Source organism: Mesoplodon bidens, assembly GCF_964165515.1.
Source record: "Mesoplodon bidens genome assembly, chromosome: 1".
In the NCBI taxonomy this organism is placed as follows: Eukaryota; Metazoa; Chordata; class Mammalia; order Artiodactyla; family Ziphiidae; genus Mesoplodon; species Mesoplodon bidens.
Genome location: NC_138176.1, coordinates 35,300,970 through 35,319,322, shown reverse-complemented (window position 1 = coordinate 35,319,322; position 18,353 = coordinate 35,300,970). Strand labels below are relative to the sequence as shown.

The window sequence follows — 18,353 nt, the reverse complement described above, 5'->3', positions numbered from 1 at the left end:
GCAGAGTGATCCACTGTAGAGGGGCATAAAGGGAACTTTTTTTGAGATGGAAATATTCTATATCTTTTTTTTTTTTTTTTTTTTTTTGGCGGTACACGGGCCTCTCACTGCCGTGGCCTCTCCCATTGCGGAGCACAGCCTCCGGAGGCGCAGGCTCAGCAGCCATGGCTCACGGGCCCAGCCACTCCGTGGCACGTGGGATCTTCCCGGACCGGGGCACAAACCCGTGTCCCCCGCATCAGCAGGCAGACTCTCAACCACTGCACCACCAGGGAAGCCCAGAAATATTCTATATCTTGATTTTGGTTGTGGTGACACAGATGTCTATGTTCATCAAAACTCATCGGACTCTGTATGTAAAAAGGGTTTTAATTTTGCTTTATGTAAATTATACCTCAGTAAATTTGACTTTAAAAACAAAGATAAAGAGAAGACCTCAAAAATACCCAGAGAGAAGAGATTATTTTCAAATAAACAAGACAGTGGAATATTTTCAGTGCTGAAGGGAAATAACTGTCTACCTGGGATTCTATATTCAGCAGAACAAGGGCAAAGATAGACATTTTCAGGCAAAGAAGAGGAGAGTTTGTTACCAAGACACCCTTACTAAAGAAAGGATATACTGCAGTCAAAAGGAAAGTGATGCCAAATGGAAGATATGAGATGTTAGAAGGAATGAATAGCAAGGAAAGTGTAAATATGTGGACAAATCTGTGTTGACTATAGAAAATAATATTAATAAAATATTATGGACGTTAAAACAAGATAGAGTTGAAATGCACAGTAACAAAAACGTAAACATTAGTGTGAGATGGAAGTTAATGAAGTGAAACTGTTCTACAGTTTTGGAATTGTCCAGAAAAGAGTAAAATTATTGATTAATTTTGGAGTTTGATTACTTAAGTATGCATAGTGTAATTTCTGTAACCACTAAAAGAATAGAAACAGTATATACTTAAATATAATTTTTATTTTTTCTCTACATCTGTGTCTCAATTTCTGCCCTGCAAACCCGTTCATCTGTACCGTTTTTCTAGGTTCCACATATATGTGTTAATATATGATATTTCTTTTTCTGACTTACTTCACTCTGTATGACAGTCTCTAGATCCATCCATGTCTCTACGAATGACCCAATTTCATTCCCTTTAATGGCTGAATAATATTCCATTGTATATATGTACCACATCTTCTTTATCCATTTGTCTGTCAGTGGGCATTTAGGTTGCTTCCATGAACTGGCTACTGTAAGTAGTGCAGCAATGAACATTGGGGTGCATATGTCTTTTTCAGTTATGGTTTTCTCTGGGTATATGCCCAGGAGTGGGATTGCTGGATCATATGGTAATTCTATTTTTAGTTATTTAAGGAGCTTCCATACTGTTCTCCATAGTGGCTGTATGAATTTACATTCCCACCAACAGTGCAAGAGGGTTCCCTTTTCTCCACACCCTCTCCAGCATTTGTTGTTTGTAGATTTTCTGATGATGCCCATTCTAACTGGTGTGAGGTGATACCTCATTGTAGTTTTGATTTGCATTTCTCTAATAATTAGTGATGTGGAGCAGCTTTTCATGTGCTTCTTGGCCATCTGTATGTCTTCTTTGGAGAAATGTCTATTTAGGTCTTCTGCCCATTTTTGGATTGGGTTGTTTGTTTTTTTAATATTGAGCTGCATGAGCTGCTTATTTATTTTGGAGATTAATCCTTTGTCCGTTGATTCGTTTGCAAATATTCTCTCCCATTCTAAGGGTTGTCTTTTCATCTTGTTTATGGTTTCCTTTGCTTTGCAAAAGCTTTTAAGTTTCATTAGGTCCCATTTGTTTATTTTTGTTCTTATTTCCATTACTCTAGGAGGTGGATCAAAAGAGATCTTGCTGTGATTTATGTCAAAGATTGTTCTTCCTATGTTTTCCTCTAAGAGTTTTACAGTGTCTGGACTTACATTTAGATCTCTAATCTATTTTGAGTTTATTTTTCTGTATGGTGTTAGGAAGTGTTCTAATTTCATTATTTTACATGTAGCTGTCCAGTTTTCTCAGCACCACTTATTGAAGAGACTGTCTTTTCTCCATTGTATATCCTTGCCTCCTTTGTCATAGATTAGTTGACCATAGGTGCATGGGTTTATCTCTGGGCTTTTTATCTTGTTCCATTGATCTATATTTCTGTTTTTGTGCCAGTACCATATTGTCTTGATTATTGTAGCTTTGTAGTATAGTCTGAAGTCAGGGAGTCTGATTCCTCCAGCTCCGTTTTTTTCCCTCAACACTGCTTTGGCTGTTTGGGGTCTTTTGTGTCTCCATATAAATTTTAAGATTTTTTTGTTCTAGTTCTGTAAAAACTGCCATTGGTAATTTGGTAGGGATTGCATTGAATTTGTAGATTGCTTTGGGTAGTATAGTCATTTTCACAATATTGATTCTTCCAATCCAAGAACATGGTATATCTCTTCATCTGTTGGTATCATCTTTAATTTCTTTCATCAGTGTCTTATAGTTTTCTGCATACAGGTCTTTTGTCTCCCCAGGTAGTTATATTCCTAGGTATTTTATTCTTTTTGTTGCAGTGGTAAATGGGAGTGTTTCCTTAATTTCTCTTTCAGATTTTTCTTCATTAGTGTATAGGAATGCAAGAGATTTCTGTGCATTGATTTTGTATCCTCCAACTTTACCAAATTCATTGATTAGCTCTAGTAGTTTTCTGGGGGCATCTTTAGGATTCTCTATGTATAGTATCATGTCATCTGCAAACAGTGACAGTTTTACTTCTTCTTTTCCAATTTGTATTCCTCTTATTTCTTTTTCTTCTCTGATTGCCGTGGCTAGGACTTCCAAAACTATGTTGAATAATAGTGGTGAGAATGGACATCCTTGTCTTGTTCCTTAGAGGAAATGTTTTCAGCTTTTCACCATTGAGAGTGATGTTTGCTGTGGGTTTGTCATATATGGCCTTTATTATGTTGAGGTAGGTTCCCTCTATGCCCACTTTCTGGAGAGTTTTTATTATAAATAGGTGTTAAAGTTTGTCAAAAGCTTTTTCTGCATATATTGAGATGACCATATGGTTTTTATTCCTCAATTTGTTAATATGGTGTATCACATTGATTGATTTGCATATATTGAAGAATCCTTGCATCCCTGGGATAAATCCCACTTGGTCATGGTATATGATCCTTTTAATGTGTTGTTGGATTCTGTTTGCTAGTATTTTGTTGAGGATTTTTGCATCTATATTCATCAGTGATATTGGTCTTTAATTTTATTTTTTTGTAGTATCTTTGTCTGGTTTTGGTATCAGGGTGATGGTGGCCTCATAGAATGAATTTGGGAGTGTTCCTTCCTCTGCAATTTTTGGAAGAGTTTGAGAAGGATGGGTGTTAGCTCTTCTCTAAATGTTTGAGAGAATTCACCTGTGAAGCCATCTGGTCCTGGACTTTTGTTTGTTGGAAGATTTTTAATCACAGTTTCAATTTCATTACATGTGATTGGTCTGTTCATATTTTCTATTTCTTCCTGGTTTAGTCTTGGAAGGTTATACCTTTCTAAGAATTTGTCCATTTCTTCCAGGTTGTCCATTTTATTGGCGTGGAGTTGCCTGTAATAGTCTCTTAGGATGCTTTGTATTTCTGCAGTGTCTGTTGTAACTTCTCCTTTTTCATTTCTAATTTTATTGATTTGAGTCCTCTCCCTCTTTTTCTTGATGAGTCTGGCTGATGGTTTATCAATTTTGTTTATCTTCTCAAAGAACCAGCTTTTGGTTTTATTGATCTTTGCTATTGTTTTCTTTGTTTCTATTGCATTTATTTCTGCTCTGATCTTTATGATTTCTTTCCTTCTGCTAACTTTGGGTTTTGTTTGTTCTTCTTTCCCTAGTTCCTTTAGGTGTAAGGTTAGATTGTTTATTTGAGATTTTTCTTGTTTCTTGAGGTAGGCTTGTATAGCCATAAACTTCCCTCTTAGAACTGCTTTTGCTGCATCCCATAGGTTTTGGATCATCGTGTTTTCATTGTCATTTGTCTTTAGGTATTTTTTGATTTCCTCTTTGATTTCTTCAGTGATCTCTTGGTTATTTAGTAACATATTGTTTAGCCTCCATGTTTTTGTGTTTTTTACGTTTTTTTCCCCTGTAATTGATTTCTAATCTCATAGCGTTGTGGTCAGAAAAGATGCTTGATATGATTTCAATTTTCTTAAATTTACTGAGGCTTGATTTTTGACCCAAGATGTGATCTATCCTGGAGGATGTTCTGTGCATACTTGAGAAGAAAGTGTAATCTGCTGTTTTTGGATGGAATGTCCTATAAATATCAATTAAATCTATCTGATCTGTTGTGTCATTTAAAGCTTCTGTTTCCTTATTTATTTTCATTTTGGATGATCTGTCCATTGGTGTAAGTGAGGTGTTAAAGTCCCCCACTATTATTGTGTTACTGTCAATTTCCTCTTTTATAGCTGTTAGCAGTTGCCTTATTTATTGAGGTGCTCCTATGTTGGGTGCATATATATTTATAATTGTTATATCTTCTTCTTGGATTGATCCCTTGATCATTAAGTAGCCTCCTTCCTTGTCTCTTGTAACATTCTTTATTTTAAAGTCTATTTTGTCTGATATGAGTATTACTACTCCAGCTTTCTTTTGATTTCCATTTGCATGGAATATCTTTTTCCATCCCCTCACTTTCAGTCTGTATGTGTCCCTAGGTCTGAAGTAGGTCTCTTGTAGATAGCATATATATGGGTCTTGTTTTTGTATCCATTCAGTGAGCCTTTTTCTTTTGGTTGGAGCATTTAATCCATTCACATTTAAGGTAATTATCGATATGTATGTTCCTATTGCCATTTTCTTAATTGTTTTGGGTTTGTTTTCGTAGGTCATTTTCTTCTCTTATGTTTCCCACTTAGAGAAGTTCCTTTAGCATTTATTGTAGAGCTGGTTTGGTGGTGCTGAATTCTCTTAGCTTTAGCTTGTCTGTAAAGCTTTTGATTTCTCCATCGAATCTGAATGAGATCCTTGCCGGGTAGAGTAATCTTGGTTGTAGGCACTTCCCTTTCATCACTTTAACTATATCGTGCCAGTCCCTTCTGGCTTGTAGAGTTTCTGCTGAGAAATCAGCTGTTAACCTTATGGGAGTTCCCTTGTATGTTATTTGTTGTTTTTCCCTTGCTGCTTTCAATAATTTTTCTTTGTCTTTAATTTTTGCCAGTTTGATTATTAAGTGTCTCGGCATGTTTCTCCTTGGGTTTATCCTGTATGGGACTGTCTGTGCTTCCTGGACTTGGGTGGCTATTTCCTTTCCCATGTTAGGGAAGTTTTCGACTATAATCTCTTCAAATAGTTTCTCGGGTCCTCTCTCTCTCTCTTCTCCTTCTGGGACCCCTATAATGTGGATGTAGTTGTGTTTAATGTTGTCCCAGAGGTCTCTTAGGCTGTCTTCATTTCTTTTCATTCTTTTTTCTTTATTCTGTTCTGCGGCAGCAAATTCCACCATTCTGTCTTCCAGGTCACTTATCCGTTCTTCTGCCTCAGTTATTCTGCTATTGATTCCTTCTAGTGTATTTTTCATTTCAGTTACTGTATTGTTCATCTCTGTTTGTTTGTTCTTTAATTCTTCTGGGTCTTTGTTAAACATTTCTTGCATCTTCTCGATCTTTGCCTCCATTCTTTCTCCGAGGTCCTGGATCATCTTCACTATCATTATTCTGAATTCTTTTTCTGGAAGGTTGCCTATCTCCACTTCATTTAGTTGTTTTTTGGGGTTTTATCTTGTTCCTTCATCTGGTACATTAGCCCTCTGCCTTTTCATCTTGTTTGTCTTTCTGTGAATGTGGTTTTTGTTCCACAGGCTGCAGGATTGTAGTTCTTCTTGCTTCTGCTGTCTTCTTGCTTCTGTCATTCTTCTTGCTGCTGTTCTTCTTGCTTCTCTACTTAAATATAATTTTAAAAAGCTAGAATGATAAAAGAAATTTTTGTCTTAGAGGTGATAAAAATGGTAATTTAAATCTATAAGTACTTGATAACATTGACTCAAAATATTTAAAGCAAAATTGCCACAACTTAAAGGATAAATAAAAACATCCATAAGCATAGTGGATGCTTCAGTATCTTATCAGCCAGTAGACAGAATATTAATAAGAATACAGAACATGCTTAATAGGCTTATCTAATAAACTGTATAGAATTCTGTTTGGGAATTCCCTGAGGGTCCAGTGGTTATCACTCAGCACTTTCACTGCGATGGGCCTGGGTTCAGTCCCTGGTCGGGGAACTAAGATCCCAAAAGTCAACAGTGCAGCCAAAAAAAAAACAAAACAAAACGAATTCTGTTTCAGCACCTGTAGAAACATTTTTTTAAGTACACATGGAGCCTAAAATGTGACTACATACTGTGTTATAAAGCAAGTATCAAGAAATATCAAACATTTGTGTCATAGAGACTATATTCTCTGATCATAGTATTTTTAATTCAAAAAGTAATAACAGTCCCCTCCCTGAAAAAATCCAGATGTTTGAAATTTTTGATCACTTTTATGAAATATATAAAATATAATATTTGAACTTAATTGTTATATTTCATGTAATAAACTTTTATGAAATTCAAATGATCAAATATTTTCCTGTATACCTTTTGTTAAAATTATAAACAATAGGAAATCATAGACCATTTTAAAGGAATTTGACTTGTATTATGAATCAGATGAAAAGTCATTGGAGGATTTTTAGCAAATGATAGAATTATTTGATTACTGTTTGAAAACTATCATTCTGGCAGCTATCTGGAGAATAGACTGTAGGGATCAAGCCTGAAAGCTTGGAAGATTAGGTAGGAGAATGATCTAATTGTCCAAGTGAGAGATAATGGTAGCTTGAACTAGCCTGCTGAGAAGGAGGTTCTGAAATCATATTGACTTTTTAATTTGCTTATTGTTTATTTCCTTTCGAATGCAAGTTCCATGAGGGGTAAGGACTTTTTGTTATTTACCAGTGTATCCCTGGTGCCTTAAAAATGTATGCAGCATGTAGTAGACTCTCAATAAATATTTGTTAATAAATGTTGCACTGATTTGGAACTAACTTTTATGTTACTGATATTTATTGTTTTAAATTGATTTTTATTTTTCATTTAAAGCATGAAACAGTTGATGGCTATAGAAGATATTTCACTCAAATCGTAGGGTATGTATCTAATATGGCAATAAGTATTATTTTGATATTGTGTTATGTGTCAGAACTAATGATCTCCTATTTAGGTTTTAATTTTTTTTTAACTCATGTTATTTTGGTAATTACTGTTCTTAGGTTCTTTGTGGTGGAAGATCACATTTTACATGTGACCCAAGGATTAGTAACCCGGGCATACACTGATGAACTTTGGAACATGGCCCTCTCAAAGATAATTGCTGTCCTTAGAGCTCATTCAGTAAGTCAGACAATTTATGTTACTAAATTTTTAATTCAGTTACTTCAAGAACTTCTGAAATGCATAATGTCAGAAGAAAACTATACCTCCATTAGTTCTGCTTTTTTTTTTTTTGGTAATTGCTCAGCTTTGGAAGCAGTAATGACAGGCCTTTGTTTGTCTGGTAATATTGCAACTGAGTGGGGCTTCTGAAGACACTTTTAGTCCAGCATTATAGAAGATGAAGCATTAAGCTGGTCTCATTAGTCTCAACTGACCTCTTCATTAGATCACTGAAAAGCACCATGAAGAAAGGGTTTTTAATTATCAGTCCAGATTCTTTGTTTCCAAAGTAAACTCCACCATTAAAACTCAGTAGAACTTGTTCTTCGATGTTTATAATTTGTTTGCAGTAATACAGTTATAAATTTCTTAAAAATATGCAGTTCTCAGAATTTGAACTCATTTAGAATAATGACCCTTTAAGTAGTGAGAATTATTTTTATGAATGAAGGTAAAATGATAAAATATTTTTATAATATGCCTTTTGTGGAAATGAAAATATGTGTTATAAAGACTATTGAAATTAATAATTTCTTAGTGTGGACTTTTTTTTAAGACAATTTTGGGAGTTTACCTTCAGTGAAATTTCCCCAAACTTAAAATTTTATAATCTATTATTTAAAATTTTATTATTGAGAATAGAGATTGAAAGTATTTTGCAGGAAGATTATTAGTTTAAGTGATATTTAGATTATAAATACATTATATTTTTATTTATCAGGGACATAGATTCTGGATACAGTATTTGTCCAATGAACTACAACTTTTTCTAACATATTATAATAAAGAACAATACATTTTATCATGGTTTATATTCAGGCCAGCTATGAATATGTAATATGATAGTGTGCTTCCTATTAATTCCATGGCATCACGTATGAAATCATAATATATTAAATGCAACATATCATATTTAAAATCTTATTACATGCTATTAAGGGGACAAGAATGAATTTCACTATCCCTTTGAAATTAATTATTTTTCTTTGGTGCATTACTAAGAAAATACTTAAATTGTCATTTCTTATATTAGAGAAATATATTGATTGTATCTCTTTTATAATAGAATAAATAATTGAAAAGTAGAAATATATGGTCTATATATAAACCATTTTTTCAATTTGAAATAACTAGTTCCTTAAAATCTAAAGACTTTTAGAAATATAAGCATCATTGCTTTGACCATAGTTTAGTGTGTACAAATTTCAGAAAATTTTCTTTTCATATAATACAGATACTTTAGTTATGTCATGTTATGATCTTTCCCTAAGAATTTTTTCATGAATAGAGGAAGCCAGCTGTGGATCTAATAACCAAGACTTCAAATTTATTGTAAATCAGGCAAATTAAGGGAGAAATTTTAAAGTTTTATTTCTTAGTTTTTAACCAAATGACTCTGGTGTGTGTTTGTTTGTTTGTGTTTCCACCCCGACTTACCCTTCATTCTCGCAGTCTTATTGCACTGATCCTGATCTTGTTCTGGAACTGAAGAATCTCATTGTAATATTTGCAGATACTTTGCAGGTGGGTGATAATCTAATATTCAATTAATGGCTATTTGAGCACTTAAAACTATTCAAAACATAGTCCACACTCATTTATTTTATTGTGGCTTAATGGTGGTAAATTAGTAGTAATCAAATGTTTACTTATGTGTTGATATTCTCCTATTACTCAGGACTTTTCATACCACCTCCTTCCTGATTATGAAGCTTGGATAGAGCTCAGGGAATATTACCATCTTTTAAAATACTGGTCATTCTGTTAGAGTAGATGCAATATTTTTGCAGTTAAAAAAAAAAATACACGGTGTAGTGGAAAGAACCCTGAACTCGAAATTAGAAGATTAAAGTTCTGCATGAGGATAATGAACATGAGCTGTGGAATCACAAAGACCCAGAGTTTATATTCAGCCTTTGCTATTGACTAATTGTATGTCTACAACTTTTCTAAACTTTAGATCCTCATTTGTGAAAATGAGTTTGTTAATTACTAGTTTTCAGAATTGTTTTGAGTTTTAAATGTGATACTGTATATGAAAACACATACTAGTTTGAAAACTGTGTGTACTTATTTTCTTCCTAATTTCAGGTGTACTGTGACTGTAAGCAAATCACTTTACTTCTTTGCGTTTTGGGTTTTGTTTTTCTTTTTAAAATAAGGTTAAAACTGAATTATCTTAAAACTCAATGTCTTTGTGGTGGTTTTCAGTATCAAAGTTTTAAACTTGTCCCTCTTCCTTGATCACAGATAATAAAGAATTGATTGCATTTGTTTTTCATGCTTAAATTTATGGGATTTTTATGGTTGGAATAACTTTTTTGTGAAATATAGACCAGCATTTTCCAAAGTGTGATAATAGATGTTACTTAAAAAGTTCTGTGGTCAAAAATGTTTAGAAAATGCTGAGTGAAGTAAAACAGATTTTTCCACTAAAAGCCTATCTCAGAGCAAATTTACACCATACGTTTCCAAAAGGAAGGTGATTATGCAGCATTTTCCCAACATATTTGACACGTAAATCTTTTTTCCCCTTAGAGAATCTTTTAGATCTAGAGCTTCATAAAAAATGCTTTGGGAAATGCTAAATTGTTGGCTTTATCACAGGAGTCTTTCCATCCTAGAATAATAGTTGTCTATTTTATTCTTAAACCTAAGGAGAAGATACCACAAGCTCCTTAGTAAATTATTTTATTGCCTTACATCTTTATTAGTTTGTATGGCTTATACTATAATACCAAAATAATTTGGGGATTTTTGCTTTCATAAATTTTGTGACTAATGTACCTGTAATACTGATTTCTCTGTAAGAAAACTTAGGAAGTTTTATTAAAGACTTCCTTAATATCTGGGGCCTACGTCTAAGTAACTTGAGGGAGGTTTGCTATCCTTAATGACTTAAAGCATTGCTACTCAAAATATGGTCCAGGGATCACAGGTCTACAAATCGTTTGTTATGGATCCATAATGAAAAGAAACTTTTATCAGAATGTAAATCAACTATGTCACTAAGTACAAAATTTAGCTCAGTTGGCTTTTCTTTTTTTTTTTTTTTTTTTTGGTAACAAGACTTCCTTGATATCAGTATCAGCACTGATATATATTCTGGTGCAAGCTCCTTACCTCTTTTTTAAAAACCATACAAGCTGTTCTTGAGTTGGCACTTTGTGTACAACTGTAGATTCAGTTGTAGATTGAGTATTTGATGTGTTTCCAAGGAACTCTGCAGAGAATCAAGGAGTAATAGACAACATTCAAATAATAGAAGCATTAGAAAAGCAACAGTGATGGGTGCATAAACCCTTGTAAATATACCTTTCTCATCCTACTGCTTTGAAATAAAGTTAAGGAAAACAAACCAGTTCTTCTTACTTATTCAGAAATCCTGCAGTATTTTCATTTCACTGAATACTGACAGGCTGATTATTAGGTAAATCTCATACTGAATTAATAAATACTGGCTTTTCAAGTTATACTTAATAATTGAAGAATTGAGGAAGGTCTTTTCTTTTTTTAAAAAATATTTATTTATTTATTTATTTATTTATTTATTTGGCTGTGTCTGGCCTTAGTTGCGGCACGTGGGATCTTTGTTGCGGCATGCAGGATCTTTCGTTGCAGTGTGCAGGCTTCTGTCTAGTTGTGACATGCAGGCTCAGTAGTTGCAGCACGAGGGCTCTCTAGTTGTGGCATGGGGGCTCTCTAGTTGTGGTGTACGGGCTCCAGAACATGTGGGCTCAGTAGTTGCAGCACGTGGGCTCTCTAGTTGTGGCATGCGGGCTCAGTAGTTGTTGCATGTGGGCTCTGTAGTTGTGGCACGCAGGCTCCAGAGCGTGCATGCTTAGTTGCCCTGTGGCATGTGGGATCTTAGTTCCCCGATCAGGGATCGAACCCGCATCCCCTGAATTGGAAGGTGGATTCTTACCACTGGACCGCCAGGGGAATCCTGAGGAGGGTCTTTTCTAATTAACCTTTAACTAATTAAAGAATATTGCACAATATTTAGCTTTTAAAATTGGCACTTTGCCAACTTAAGGAATTTTTTTCTTTTAAAAATGTAATTATTTCATCATTTAAAACAAAGCTGACTAAACAATAAATTAAAAATAAAAAACAGCATGTTCATAGTTCTGCTTACTGCCTATTAAGCAAATAAAAAGCAAGCATTTATTGATTCATTCATTAACATATTTTTGAGCACCCCCTGTGTGCTAACAGCTAGATGATATATACAGTGATAGATATAAAAATCAGTAGAACGGTAGGGACATAAAGATTGTTGGCTTCAAGAAACTCACACTTCAGTTGTAAACAAATAAGATGTATAATAAGACATACTAATTTAGTAATATATTAAATAGCTTTGGGCTCATAGAAGATAGAATGATAACTTTGATTCCAGGATTTGGGAAAGGCTACACAGAAAGTTGAAATGTGAGCTGGATTTTGAAGGAAATGTGAGTTTAGCAAGTAGATATGAAGGAAGAGGCATTAATGGCAGACAAAATAGCATGTGTCAGTTACAGGTAGAGGTATGGTATGGTGAGCATGAGACTGGCTGAGCAGCTTAATGGTGTTAAAAACTGTAGTGTGGGCTTCCCTGGTGGCGCAGTGGTTGAGAGTCCGCCTGCCGATGCAGGGGACACGGGTTCGTGCCTCGGTCCGGGAGGATCCCACATGCCGTGGAGCGGCTGGGCCCGTGAGCCATGGCCTCTGAGCCTGCCACAACAGTGAGAGGCCCGCGTACCCCCCAAAAAAAAACAAAAACAAAAACAAAAAACTGTAGTGTTTGAGTGTAAGCAGAGAAGGGCAGAGAGTGGTAATGAAACTGATAAGGTAGTTTGAGCCAGATTGTGGCATGTCTTGTGAGGCTTTAGTAAGCTTTCTATAGGGGAATGGCATGATCAGATGTGCACTTTCAGATGATAATTTTAAGAGTTGGGCAATAGATTGAGTTGAAAGAGACAGATGGTTGGAATTTCAGTTTAGGAAGCTCTTACAGTCAGTGGTCTAGGCAAGAGATGTTAAGGACCTGAAGTAAAACAGTGATACTGGGAAGATTTCTGGAAGAAAGAAAGGTAGTAAATGATAGAGAAGAATGATAGGTTTGAATGAGATTTGTAAAGGAGGTAAAATCAAAAGAATTTGATGACTGATTAGGTGTGTTTGTCTTGAGGGCATTTAGATGACTTTCACGTTTCTTTCCTGATAAATTGGATTGATGATAGAACTATTAACAGGGATAGGAAATAGGAAGAACACGTGGTTTAGTCTGAAAGGGAAGAGATAAGTTAACTTTAATGTGCCTGTTGGCAGACTGACTAGAGATGTCTAATTGCTGTTGGAATTAAATATTTAGAATTTATAGAGGTCTAGCTAGAGATACAGATTGAGAATAATCAGAGAAAGTAGTGTTTGAAGTCAAACAACTTGAAATTGCCCTAGAGAGCTAGAAGAAAAGATTGAAGGATAGAGATAGAAGAAAAAAGGAATCCAGAAGGATTACTCATAGATAAAAGGAGAACAAGGAGAGAGAGTGGTGTTATAGAATTCAAAACAGAAGAGTTTCAAGAAACAGAGGTAAGATGGAGTGAGAGATCGTGCAATTTTATATTCAGGAGATTCTCTGTGACATTGCTAAGAGCAGTTTCAATAAAGGAATAGGAGTGAGAGTTAGATTGTAGTAGGTTTGGCTATGTAAGGAGTGACACAGGAAACTGAGGGAAGGCTTCTTTGTTTTCTTTAGTTCTTGGTTTAAAGGTGGGAGGCGGGCCTCCCTGGTGGCGCAGTGGTTGAGAGTCCGCCTGCCGATGCAGGGGATGCGGGTTCGTGCCCCGGTCTGGGAGGATCCCATGTGCCGCGGAGCGGCTGGGCCCGTGAGCCATGGCCGCTGGGCCTGCGCGTCCGGAGCCTGTGCTCCGCAACGGGAGAGGCCACAGCAGTGAGAGGCCCGCATACCGCATACCGCAAAAAGAAAAAAAAAAAAAAAAAAAAAAAAAAAGGTGGGAGGCAATTTAGCATGTTTATTTAGTGAAGAGAAAGGAGCTAGTGGAAGTTAAAGACACAGCAGAGTGAGTAGATAATGCATGGAGCAGTTCCTGCAGGAGGAGATAGGATCAAGACCAAAGATGAAGAAGTAAGCCTTGAAGGGGAATAGGGACAACTTTGAGGCAAGCAGGAAGTGTTTGGTCCTGATATGGGTAGCATTTCAAATGGATTTGGACTTGCAAAGGAATAAAGTTTTGGAGTGTTACATTTGATAACTTTTCTCTGTACAACAAAGTCAGTGTTAAATTGAAGGTGCAAAAGGAAACCATCATGTTTCAGACAGAATGTATTCTCTTTTCTTCTTGTGTCTTATTTAGAGACAACTTCCCAAGATGTATAGATCGCTAATCTTGAACTTTTTCTCCAATTCTGAGTTCTAATACTTTTTAAGGTTAACAGTGTAATCCAGACAAAAAAGAGAGAGAAGAAATAAAAAAATTATTCCAGTTCATAAAACTCTTTCTAGACTCCTTTTTACCTAGTACAACTTAGTAGAAAGTCGAAAGGATATCTTTTTTTCATACTGTTAGGATGGCATACAATATGATACAGTGATCACTTCAAACAGTTCTCTAGTATTCTGAACTTTTAAAAATGAGTATCTTTATTTATTTTACTGGTTTATCTGCTTTTTTGTGTGTGTTTTAGGGTTATGGTTTTCCAGTGAACCGACTTTTTGACCTTTTATTTGAAATAAGAGATCAATACAATGAAACACTGCTTAAAAAATGGGCTGGAGTTTTCAGGTTAGTCTAAGCCATGGTGCCTTAATGTAATGAAAAAGTTTGTCAAATGCTAAAGTAATTGGTTTGTGCATTTAGCAATAAAAAATGCTTATAATATTTTTTATTGTGGTAAAATATATATAACTTAACCATTTTAACCTTTTATGAATGTACAGTTCAGTGGCATTAAGTATATTCACATTGTTGCAACCATCACCACTATCCATCTCCAGAACTTTTTTATCTTCCTAAGCTGAAACTCTGTACCAGTTAAACAGTAACCCCCATTCTCTTCTTCTAGTCCCTGGCAATCACCATTCTGCTTTGTCTCTATGAATTCAACTACTCTAGGTACTTCATATAAGTAGAATCATACAATGTTCAGTTTTTGTGTCTGCATTTGTCTGTTTTTTTTGTGTCTGGATTATTTCACTTAGCATAATGTCTTCAAGCTTCATCCATATTGTAGCATGTGTCAAAATTTGATTCCTTTTTAAGGCTAAATAATATTTCATTATGTATATCACATTTTATTTATCCATTCATCCACTTACAGATATTTGGGTTGTTTTTACCTTGTAGCAATTGTGGATGATGCCTCTGTGAACCTTGGCGAACAGTTATCTGTTTGGGTCCCTGTTTTCAGTTCTTTTGGGCATATACCCAGAAGTGGAATTGCTGGATTGTATGGTTAATATATGTTAAATATTTTGAAGAACCTCCATACTGCTTTTCACAGTGGCTGTACCACTTATAATCAATTTTTAATTGTTCTACTTTCAGTCCTAATCTCTGTAGTTTTTTGCCCCAGTAAATGATTAGATATGAGGCTGTAAATATTCAGTGGTATTTAGTACTAGAGACAAAAATGTATGGCTTATAAATTTTCTTTGGGGAAAGTGCTATTTTTACAAACAACATAATTGTTAAATTAAAAATCTTAAAGTATCTAATTAGGACAATTATTTTTGCCTTAACCACTTGCCTTCAGGGCACAAAGTATTTTAATAACTATATAATTTTGTGTTGCCATGAAAAGAAATATCAACTCCCTCCTTTTTAAATTCTAAAAACTTTTCTCTCTCCCTTTCTGCCTTTCTCCCTTCCTTCCTTTCTTTTTTTCTTTGTTTCAACAAAAAGTCAATCTTGAGAGCTTACATCTAGGTTAGCCAAAATATGATAGAAACACTGTGGCAATAATAGTTGATGTTATTAAAATAGAAAATATGTTAAATGATTTAACACTAGCTTGGCATTTACCCCATCAGTTTTCAAAACCTATGGAGGGCTGACCTTCTGAATACTGTGATAGAAATCTTTTAAAATACCGAAGTGGTTTACAAGGTTATACACTTCTATTAAGATGAACTAAATCAATCCTTATTTAAGCTTTTTGTATTAACATTCCATAGGAGTGATCTTGTCAGGATGTTGTCCCAAATGAATAATTGACAGTCTTAGATGAGTCATGTATAAATATTGACAATTTTTGATATTTAGTATTTTAGAAATAGAGGTAGTGCTTATTGATAGGGATGGTAATATATAATATATATGCCATGATCTAATGTGATATAATATGATATCTTTATTTATATATATTTGTATATAAAAATCTTTACTTATAGGATTTCTGCTATTAACTTACCCTTCTCAGAAGACTGTTTAAGTTTTTACAGTTGCTGATAGATTTGTATTGAACCAGCTATTCTCTCTTATCTATCTTAAGACTTCTAGTAGTGAGATTGTTCCTCAAGATTGGGGAAACTGTGAGGTATTGTTTTCTCTCTGAAAAGCTAATGGGTTCCTTCAAAAAGAGATAGGATTAACATTATCCTCCATTATCATCATGGATGAGAGCAAATGATAGCATGTCAATTGTAATTACCAAATATATTTTGACTTCTACTTTCAGGACTGTCATGCTTTTTGCTTAGATTTTTAAGAAGTAGCAGATTTTAAGCACTTTTTGTCCTTGATCTGTATCTTCAAAGACTGTACCGGTAGTCAATTGACAACCTAACAGTTAAATGGGGAAAACGTAAGTTATCAGTACTGAATAATTAAAACTTGACGACGTCCATGATAGAATTTATGATCTGACTACTGTCATACTTCATCAATGTGTGGTTCCCTCCACCTATATTGACAGCACTAGTGTTTTATTTATATTCTTGATTGCCTAGCTCCAAACAGAGTCGTATTTTAACTACCTTGTGCACCTCAGTGATTTACAAGCATATGACTTTATTTCCAGCCTCTCATTAAGATGCCAGAGCCATTTATCAATTAGATATCCATCATCCACTGTCCAAACCATATCCTTCTCTTATGTTCCTTACCTCAGCAAATGTCTCTGATGAGGTGAGGTATACATCATTTGTCCATTTGCCCTGTCCAGAAACCACGGATTCATCAGGAATATATAATACTTTCCCTCATAATCCTCATTTAGTTTCTAAATCCCATATATTTTACTTCTTAAAAACTCTTGTTTCTGCCACTTCCTCTCTTCCTACACAAATACAGCTTTAATTCAAATTCTCATCACTTCTTATTTGGATTATTCAGTCTTTCTAACTGGCATCTCTCTGTTCATTATTGTCCTTTTCCTAGTTTTTCCTCCACTGTGTGAAAGTCTTCCTATGACATTCCTCTGCCTAAAACCTACTATGGTATTCCACTGCCTACAGGATAAGATCTGCATGCCTCAGTTTGTCCATCTGCCCAGGCTCATTTTAAACCATGTCCCTTGAATACTTTATACTCCAGTAGTACTGCACTACTTGTGGTTTTACTCAACCCCTCCCCACACTTACACTTTTTCTCCGCTTATGTTTTTGCATGTTATGTTACATCTTTCTGAAATGCTGTTCTCCCATAATCTCATTAGAAGTGTTTCTTTTCATCTTTGAAGACCCTACAGAGCCCGTAGCTTCTCTGTAAAACTTTTCATGAGATGTCCCCCACCTACCCTGATAAAGTTTATCACTTCCTCCTTTGTCCTATTTCTGAAATTTGCACCTCTTTTATTGTACGTATAACACATCATTATAAACATTATAATTTGTTTGCATATCTATCTCTCCTGTTAGGTTTGAGAACAGGGATCTTGCTTTTATTTTCATGAGGGTAGGGAGTTTTCATCAGAGTTAGCCCAGACTAGCACATAATAGGTGCTCAGTAAATAAAAATCAAACTGAATTATTGATTAAAAGGAAGTTGATTGGACAGCAGGTATATTAGGACAGGATGAGTTATGCTACGGTAACAAAAATGCCCCAAATCTCATTGGATGAACACTGGCATTTTATTTCTCACTTGCACAGAAGTCCATAGTGCGTCTAGTAGTCCAAGATTTGAGCTTTTGACATCTGTAATTCTACTTTCTCAACATGGTGGTCTCCCCTATCACTGTGGGACTAAGGGTCACACAGTTAGTTCATAAATGCTTTAGACTTAAAGCAACACATGTAACTTGTATTCACAGTCCAGTGGCTAAAACTAGTCATATGACTTTGCCTATTTGGTGAGTAGTAAATGTGTCTACCTTACTAAGTATAAAAGGTCCTTTTCTAAGTACAACATTATGAGAGACAAACAAATGGAAGACATTGTTTTTATCTTCAAGGAGCTTATGGTCTAGTTGGAAAGAGAAGACAAAAAACATACAACTTGAGAGCTGTTCCTATCAAGAAATGTGACTGGGATACTCTTCACCTCATTTTTAGTTGTAATGAGTTTGTTCAGACTATATCAAATGGAAAGAAGAGATTGCACATTAATTTTGAGGGACAGACTTATTTGCTATTGAATTTCAGAATTCTGAGTGATTAGGCACTGTTTTCCTGTTTAGAACTTTAACTGACACACAAAAAATGATTTTGTAATTGTTGGGGTTTTTTAAAAGTATTGTCCTATAGCACTCTATTGATATGTTTTCTAATATTAAATTTCAATTCTGTCTTCTTTCTTAACAGGGACATTTTTGAAGAAGATAATTATAGTCCCATCCCTATTGTTAATGAAGAAGAATATAAAACAGTCATCAGTAAATTTCCCTTTCAAGATCCAGACCTTGAAAAGGTACAAGCTAGTTCTTAATTCAAGAATTTTCT

General features: G+C 34.9%; 1 protein-coding gene across 4 annotated transcripts in view; it reads left to right on the top strand.

Annotated features, from left to right (window-relative positions):
• The window catches only part of EXOC6 (exocyst complex component 6), a gene marked incomplete at its 5' end in the record, with an annotated part of 206,896 nt that overhangs the window by 78,817 nt on the left and 109,726 nt on the right, over positions 1–18,353 (top strand). For 3 of the 4 annotated variants that reach the window (XM_081236720.1, XM_081236718.1, XM_081236717.1), the window contains 5 exons: positions 7,130–7,176; positions 7,300–7,420; positions 8,915–8,986; positions 14,159–14,256; positions 18,216–18,321. In XM_081236720.1, the coding sequence (XP_081092846.1) occupies positions 7,130–7,176; positions 7,300–7,420; positions 8,915–8,986; positions 14,159–14,256; positions 18,216–18,321 (444 nt within the window). The remainder of the gene's footprint in view (positions 1–7,129; positions 7,177–7,299; positions 7,421–8,914; positions 8,987–14,158; positions 14,257–18,215; positions 18,322–18,353) is intronic. The other variant, XM_081236719.1, reaches the window with a different exon arrangement.